The sequence below is a fragment of the Grammomys surdaster genome, unplaced genomic scaffold (genome assembly GCF_004785775.1).
Source record: "Grammomys surdaster isolate TR1022 unplaced genomic scaffold, NIH_TR_1.0 240, whole genome shotgun sequence".
NCBI lineage: Eukaryota > Metazoa > Chordata > Mammalia > Rodentia > Muridae > Grammomys > Grammomys surdaster.
Window position 1 is genome coordinate 675,447 of NW_021604685.1, and position 9,299 is coordinate 684,745.

The 9,299-nt window shown below is 39.3% G+C and overlaps 1 protein-coding gene across 3 annotated transcripts in view; it reads right to left on the reverse strand.

Moving 5' to 3' along the window:
• Window positions 1–9,299, reverse strand: part of Zc4h2 (zinc finger C4H2-type containing) — a 20,555-nt gene that overhangs the window by 3,912 nt on the left and 7,344 nt on the right. For all 3 annotated transcript variants that reach the window (XM_028774360.1, XM_028774362.1, XM_028774361.1), the window contains exons 2-3: window positions 2,513–2,684; window positions 469–641 (exon numbers count right to left, since the gene is read on the reverse strand). In XM_028774360.1, the coding sequence (XP_028630193.1) occupies window positions 469–641; window positions 2,513–2,684 (345 nt within the window). The remainder of the gene's footprint in view (window positions 1–468; window positions 642–2,512; window positions 2,685–9,299) is intronic.

Genomic DNA, 9,299 nt, shown 5'->3' on the forward strand with positions numbered 1-9,299 from the left:
TGTGTGTGTGTGTGTGTGTGTGTGTGTGTGTATGTGTAGACATGCACATGATACTACCATGTACATGTGGAAGCCATAGGACAGCCTGCAGGAGTTCATTCCCTCCTTCTACCACATGGGTCCCAACAACAGAACTCAAGTCCCCAGGCTTAGTGGAAAGCCCTTTTACTCCCTGAGACATCGTGCCAATACATAGGTAAAACTCTTACATTGTCAAAAATTTCACAAAGTATTTTTAAAAGTCACCTATTCATCTTCATCTCATAATTCTTCTTATGTAACATGTCAGCATAGAGACTTGCAGAAGGTCATGCAAGGAATTAGCCACTGACAGACCTAAGAATAGTACTATATATTCTGACTTTCAGGCCAGGCTTTACACATATATCCATGTCCCTCCCCACACCATACCCTCCCTTCTGCTACACTGTGTTATTTGGGGGGGGGGTCAGAAAGTAGGCAGCTTACTCCAAGGAGAGTTTCTCTTCCTCTTCACACAAGTCAGGAAGCCTTTGCAGGCCCAATGTCATGCGCAGAGCATCCACATGTTCTTTCAGTGGTTTATACTCATCATGGAGCCTCCGGGTCGATTCGAGCAGCTTGTTTAAGTCGTTTTCAGACTGTTTAATAGTGTTTTCCATCTAGAAAACAGAGAAGGGTAGAAACAGAAAAGATCTCAAAGTTCTCAAGAGACTTTATAACTGAATGGATAATAGCACAGACTCCAGAGGGACACCAGTCTATGTGCAAGTACTCTATGTATTTCTTACACAGCTGATCAAGCCTCAGTTTCTTCATCACTATAACAGTGAAAGTTTAACAGTGCATACATCATGTACTCTTAGTAAAGATCAAATAATCAAATTCATGCAAAGCACTAAATACAAGAACTCATAGAGTAAAATAAAATGGTGGTTAAATTACTCAAATTAGTAATCTCCCATAGCTGGAATTGCCTTTAAAGGTTATCTAGCTCACCTCATCATTGCTTTGAGAGGTTAGTGAGCTGAATGAAGCTCAGAGAACAAAGGGTTTACTCAGGAAAATACTTCTTAGGGGAAAAGAATCGAGACAAAAATTGAAGACTTGTGTCTTTAGGCCAGTTACATTTTCTTCCTAGATCAACTATTTTCATTTTATTTTACTTTTTTTGTTTGTTTGTTTGTTTGTTTGTTTGTTTGTTTCAAGACAGAGTTTCTCTGTGTAGTCCTGGCTGTCCTGGAACTCACTATGTAGACCAGGCTGGCCTCGAACTCAGAAATCCATGCCTGCCTCTGCCTCCCAAGTGCTGGGATTAAAGGCATGCACCACCACCGCCTGGCAGATCAACTATTTTCAAAATGTGGTTGCCACACTTCTACCCCTACAATCCTGTCCTCTGCCTCGCCACACACAGACACACACAGACACACACAGACACAGACACACACAGACACACACAGACACACACAGACACAGACACACACACACACACACACACACACACACACACAGCTGCTGCTGCAGCATTAGCATTTAGGAACTAAGAATTTTAAATTCTCAAGCCCTCTTTAAATTCGTAACATTTAACTAGGAACTCTGGAGTAAAGTTCAACAATTTGTGTTCAAATAGACTCTCCAGTTGACCCTTGTACTCTAGTCTGAGATGTACTGGTCTAGACTCTCAGCTCCTCTGTTGAAAACACATTATTCATTGTATTGGTTCTATCAGTTAGTTTGCAGCAAAGTCTACAGTCCCCACAGGAGACCCAGAATCTTGTGCCAACACATTAAACTACAAGGGTCTATTATGCAAGTCTCATATAATATATATAAAATATATTCTAGGCCTGACAATATTCTAGAAATGAGTAATTCTACAGAAATGAGTTTCCAAGGAATAGAAACTAAACTCCATCAAGATGAAAAAAAGATACTGTGATAAACTCTAAGGACTAGAAAAGGACCTGACTGACAGGTAAACACTTTCCACTTCTTGATAAAGGAATAACCAGTACAGAAGCCCAGAGTCTTCATGAATAATTTCAAACAAGGGAAGCTTTTCAACTCAAAAATAATTCCCAAATATTCTAAGAGTTTCCAAATGGCAGTTTAATGAGAGAACTCCACTTTGGTAAGCATACAGGGATGATTTTTTTGATCTGGTTGGACACTTCAAAGAATTTTATGCTATCCTCAAGAGGCAGGATTCTAGTCCACCTTTCCTTAGCTACTTCTTAAGTTGAAGTCTTCCAGAATGTGAACAATGCAGAACTGAATAAAGTCTTAAAGGTAAACTAGTCTATTTCATAATACAGGGAGAAAAAACAGTGCTCAGAAATGAAAGACTTGTCCATTATGATTAGTCAGTGACATAAGAGCTGACCTCAGAACTCCCGGGATCTTTCTACATCACAGTAGCTCCACACCTTCTCCTCTGAGGTGGCTACAGTCATGTGTAAATAAGTAATAAGATTCTCTACTTCCTCATCCTTAACGGACCCAGAGAGGCTCCAGGCAACTAGCCACATACCACATTGATATCAGCATGGATCAGTCGGAGTTCCTCCACATGGGCCATCTTCTCCTGTAACAGGAGATCCATCTCCTGTTTGTATTCTTTCAGGTGCCTCTCTTCAGACTCCAGAGCCTCAAACTCAGCCTTCAGACGGGCCTTGATCTTTTCCATCTGCAGAGTCTTGTTCCTGAAATTTCTCAAGAGGAGGATACAGGCCAATAGAATGGAGAATGGAGAAAGAAAGAAATGAAAAACAGAATTAGGCTTTTTCTTCTGAGTCATTTTTCTAACCCTTCCTCTCACGTTCAGCGACACCCAATGCACATGAAATGCTGCAACTATAACTAATGGGCTGAGTGAAATTTTGTATTTAATTTTAATGAATTTAACTTTAAACTTCTGGCTAATGGTTCTTATAATATATAGCACAGCTGGTTAATATAAAAATTCCCCCTTGTGTTGCTTATGTCAGGAACATTGACATAATGTTGCAAAAGTAACTACAATACCTGCATATTACACACTACGTTACCCTTGAGACAAGTTACCAGGCATATGTAGAATTCTTGACGTAGCTGCTGACCTGCCTTACAGGAGAACAATATTTAGTTTTATTAGAAAATTGTTTATTTAGACCACTTCCTGTTTAGACTTCTATTCTCAACCTCTTCAAGATTACAAGCAGAATATCTGGAACTGTCTACTTCTACCCAAATTTAGAGATGAGAAACTGATATTCAGAGTAGCATTCTTTTTATTGAATATTTTATTTATTTACATTTCAGATGATATTCCCTTTCTCCATCTCCCCCCCCATAAATCCCCTATCCCATCCCTCCCCTTCCTTTTTGATTTTTTGGACCTATAAGACCCTGAAACCCTCACTCTCATGGAGTCTCTAGACAGCCCATATAGAGAGATGACACAGGTAACCTGTGTGCATTCCCCGGCACAACCCCTCTCAACTCAGGTAGCCCTGAAGCTGCTTGCCAAGGATCATGACTTTCTCCTTGCCCTTTTCCTCCTTTTAGAACTCACCAGGTGACTTTCACCTGGCCCTCTTTATCATTTTAGGACTTAACAAATCCAAGACCACTCCCTGCCAGGGATTCTTTAGCCTGTCTATGTGCTGTAGAAACACAGGTAGCATACATAGGCTCGCAGGCACAATCCCTTCCAGTTCCAGATGCCTCTATTGATATTTGTTCCAGATCCATACGTCAGGGTTAGACAGGCTCATACATCCTATGCTCTAGCCTAGCCTGGTAAGTATGCCTCACACTATCCTGCCTGAACATTCCTCAGTTAACAGACCTAACTCAGTGCCCACAACCAGGAAACAGACTCAGCTTGGTGAATTGCCAGCTTGTACTGGATAGCAAATCCTGTGTACCAGCTAAACGAGCTGTGTCCACATCAAACACAAGAAGTCTGTGTACCCAATTCTTAGTGCAAAGCAATATGTAAGAACAATCACTTGGGTTAATACCAAGAAACAGAACTTAACAATCATAAACTTCAATAAAGAAGTCAAGGAGTTTAAAGAAAATAGAAACAAATAGCTCAGTGAACTTAAAGAGAATTAACTGAAAAAGAACATAAGGCTAAATACGATGACAAAGATAATGCAGGATTTGAAAATGCAATTCAATAAAGAGAAAGACTGAAGGGCACTTAAGATGATATGAAGATGAAATTTAATAATTCAACAACATAACTAAAAAACTCGAGAGAAAGCCTTACAAATAGAATGGTAACCAAAACAATCGTGAGGAATGCTGGGGGCTTACCACTCCAGATCTCAATATATCAGTATCAGAGCCAAAATAATAATAATAATTTCTAAAAACTACATGGTAGTATCACAAAATAGACATATCTACCACTGGGACAAAATAAAGATGTGAACAAAAGTACACATAACTACAGTCATAACTACGCATAACTACGGTTGAATTTAATACTCAACAAAAATGCCAAAATGATACACTGAAGAAAATATAGCATGCTGCCTCAGTCACTGTCAGTTCATATATGCATCAGCCCTTTTATGTTTAGACGGCTTTGTTTCCTGGTGGCCTTCATCTCTTCTGGTTCTTACACTCTTTCTGTCCACAGGGTTCCATGAGTGCTGAGAAGAGGGATTTGATGGAGACATCCTGTTTAGAGCTACATGCCCCTGAAGTTTCTCCCTCTTTGCATAATGTTTGGCTGTAGGTCCCTGTTTTTGTTCCCATCTACTGCAGGAGGAAGTTTCTCTGATGTTAGATGAGCAAAATACTGACGTATGAGTATAATAGGATGTCATTAGTTGTTTAACTGTGACATTCCTTTAGCAGGACAGTGATATTTCATTTTAGCCTTGGTTCCAGGGAGTCTTAGGTTCTTTACCATCTGAGCAGCATTGAGTATGAGCTCTATCTCAGGGAGTGGGCCTTAAGTCAACTTGGTTACTCCCACAAGCTATGTGTCACTATTGCACTAGAATATCTTGCAAGTAGGACAACATTGTAGATCAGTGGGTTTATACCTGGGTTGGTGTTTATGTTTCTCTATTGGTAGCATGTAGAGAAACTTTCTGTACCATAAACACTAGCCCACAGCGGTGAAGGCTCTAGCTAGGAACTAGAATATGAATTAGCTCAACTTCTCCATATTCAATGAGTTGTCTAGGCACTGTCTTCAGCAATATGGCCTTGTCAGTTTGTAGAGAACATATAGCCTTGGCAACAGCCTGGGTTGGTGTTTGGGAGTTCCCATGGGACCTCTTTGGCCAGCAACTCAATTAAATGTAACTAATTCCTGGTACTGGAAGCTTCATTTAGTGACAAGAGACATCGAGTTGGGGCTCTGAGCCCCCCTGTTATTTGGTAATTTCATTTAGATTGACCACAGCAACTCTCATAAAAGGATGCATTTAATTGGAAGCTTGCTTACAGTTTCAGAGGGTTAGTCCATTACTAACATGGCAAAAAGCAGACAGGCACTGGAGGAATAGTTAAGAGTTTCAAATCCAGATCCACTGGTAGCAGGGAGAGAGAGAGAGAGAGAGAGAGAGAGAGAGAGAGAGAGAGAGAGAGATGGAGATGGAGATGGAGACAGAGACTAGGCTAGGCCTGGACTGAATTTTTGAAACCTGAAACCCACCCCCAGTGACACACCTCCTCCAACAAGGGCACACCTCATAATCCTTCACTAAACTCTCTATCAACTTGGGACTAGACATTCAAATAAATGATGAGCCCATGGGAAGCACTCTCATTCAAATCACCATACCAGGAAGTAAAAAGTAAGCATTGCAAGTTGGAAGCAGTAAAGAGTACAAAAGCAGGATACAAGGGACCTGATTGGGAAAGCAGAAAAATGGGTAGGGAGAGAGAGGGGGAAAGGAGAGTAAAATAACAGTAAGGATTTTTAAAAATATCATAGAAATCATATTACTATCTACATAAAATACCTATAATACAGATAAATCTGTATCAATACATATATACTTGAAAAGGAATTTTCCCATCTGGGCTGACAATGCTACCCCCCAAAACCATAGACTAACAAAAACCCTACACCAAGGATGACCCTCTTTAGAGTTGTTGATCAAAGTTTTCCAAAAGACTCACAAAACATGATAGGCTATTTATGTTGCCCTTGGTTACCCACAGAGGTAGAAGGTAGCTCCCTATTGCTGAAGACACAATACAAGTTTGATGACTAGCTTTCATGGTTTCAGAAGGCATCATACAAAGTTCCAAAGGAGGGAACAACCAACAGTCCTACCCAGCTATAATGCTTATGAATCACAACAATCAGCATGATAAATAACCCTAAGGTTGCAACAGTGGCATGCACAACATAGTAGTAACCAATACCTCTCTAAATTGGACTTAGGAGCCACTCAACAAGAAGGACAACATGCCTCTTGTTTCTCATGATACTGGAAATCTAGTTAACTAGTCCATGCTAGTGAAGTCATAGTCATTTGAGGAGCATAATCCCTAACTACATTATAAATATTTATTCTCATATACATAGATGAGTGTAGTTCTTATCATTAATCAAGGAACTTTCTCTTTTCAACAGACAAAGAGCTCTATAGAAAACCACAACTCATCAAAACTCAAGATGTGGAGCCCAGTCCTATCCACAACACAACTCCTGCACTGAAGGCTCAGGGATCCTGTCAGATAATTTGGGGAAGGGGGTGGTAACAGCCAAAGGAATAGGAAGTTTACTGTCCGATTGTGTCTTCTAGAAATGTTACACTACAAACACAAAGTTGTTGCAGGATATTTGATCACACTGTGAACTCTGATACTGTGTCGTTTACTGAAAAATCCTCTTTCTAGTTGTGGTGAAGGTCACCTTAGCATGAGCTAGATATTGAGGAAAACAGAACGAACTAGAGAAAGAGAGGGAGCCAGATTCGAACAGATTGCCAGAAATAGTATGAGACCAAGAAGAGTAATTTAGTCAGAAGCTGAGAGAAGCCAGATTGAATTAGTCAGAATTGAGAGGAGTTGGAGCAAGAACAGCTGGATTGAACCAGCCAGCCAGAGCGCAGAAAGAACAAGAAAGGGTGAACTTATTCATCAGTAAATCTCAGAGGCTGAAAACATTCTAGACCTAGATAAGATTGTACAGAGGCTAGGAGCTTCCAGGACTAGGCCTAGGTTAGCAGAGGGAGGTAATAAGCCTCAGAGATGACAATTACATTAGGGGAATAAAAGTTACTCTCACATGAAGTCTCACAAACATGGCTGCTAAAACATGATCTGAACAAAGAGGACACCAACAGACATGCAACACGGATAGGGGAAAGCTCACAATTCCTTAACCCTAGACAAAACACTACAGGCAGTGAAGAGATGTTGAGAAGGGGAGAAATAATCCTCCCCAAGGAAGAGCTCCCCAATGGATTATCCAACAACAAATAGGCATCCTGAAATCATATACATAAAAGTAACATACAGGCTGAGAAAGTTATATGTTTAGAAATATATAAATGTATACATATAAACACACATCCATATATTCATATACATATATATATATATATATATATATATATATATATATAACACATTTATATATAAAATGGAACAACAATTAAAGAAAATGGGCCCTGACTTTGAATGAGAGCAAGGATAGGATATACGAGAGGAGTTAAGAGAAGGATAAGGAATGGGAAGATAATGTAATTATAATTTCAAAAATATATGAAAAAAGATACTTCATTTTAATCAAGGAAATAATTAATCAAGAAGACAGTATATATATGAGGCAAACTATTGTGTAGGCAGTTTCATACAAAGATGACTTTAATTCCCATTTCCTCCAATAGACAGAACATAAGACAAAATATAAACAGAAACACACCAGAATTCAGTGGCATCATATATCAAATAGGCCTAACAGACTGCTACAGAATATTCCATACAAATACCAAAGAATATACACTTTACTCAATAGCCCATGGAAGCTTCCCCAAAATAGACCACATACTGGGAAACAAAAGAGATCTTAACAAATAAATAAAAAATGAATAATTCTGTAGAGCCTATGACTAAAATGCAATAAAGCTCGAAATCAACAGCAAACAAATCAGTAATATTTACACAAACTCATGTAGATTAAGTAACACTTTACTGAATGATCAATGGGTCAAAGAGGGAAAAAATCAAGAATTTTTTTTAATTTCCAAGAATAAAATAAAAATGAAAGCACAACACAAATAAAATGGCAGAAACATGTTGTGTTAGAAAGAAACATGTGGCCGGGCGGTGGTGGCGCACGCCTTTAATCCCAGCACTTGGGAGGCAGAGGCAGGTGGATTTCTGAGTTCGAGGCCAGCCTGGTCTACAGAGTAAGTTCCAGGACACCCAGAACTACACAGAGAAACCCTGTCTCGAAAAAAAAAAAAAAAAAAAAAGAAAGAAAGAAACAACATGTGTTAAGAAACTTACTGCTAAACTTAGTGATAGTGTTTGCCTAATATATATGAGCCCCAGGGTTCTATTCCCAGCACCATAAAATGTGTTATTTTATAACAGCATTGATTAATTGTAATAGGTATCATATTTGTGGAGCCTACTCCATTCTGGCACCTGCTCTAGGAACTTTATATGCTATGAAATGCCATGCTCACAACACCCTCACACATAGGTATGTCGAGCTTCATTTTTAAAGACAAGATTTTGAGAGTGAAATAAATAAAATGAGTTGCCCAGGTCATATATCCAGGAAGTAGAAAACCTAGAACCTATGAACCCAGTCATCTTCTCATGTGTAAGCTCCTGGAACATGAGCCAGTGGGGTGAGTTCTGGTTCTGGTTGACTCACCAATTTTCAAGGTGAAATAAGGAATATCATGGGACATTTTGGAATCTTGACTATTTTATATGAGAAAGGCTGAGATGAGTTCTGGTTCTGACTGACTCACCGATTTTCAAGGTAAAATAAAAAATATCATGGGACTTTTTGGAATTTTGAATATTCTATATGAAAAGTGTCAGTATAGCCTGTACAGAGACCTAGAGATCAAGCCCTTAAAGAAATCTTCTAAAGAGATCCTCCCAAAAGACGAAAGAACAGCTGGTAAGGCCAGTGCATGCCAGGAAAACTGCAGTGTAGTCCCTTGAGGAATTTATACAGTACCAAGAAACACAATCTTACACAAAACTTTTAGAATTAGATTCCCCATCTTCGTAAACTATACCTTCCTCAGATATAGATTCAGAAAGAAGAAATACTTTCCAAGGAAGGAAGGAAGGAAGGAAGGAAGGAAGGAAGGAAGGAAGGAAGGAAG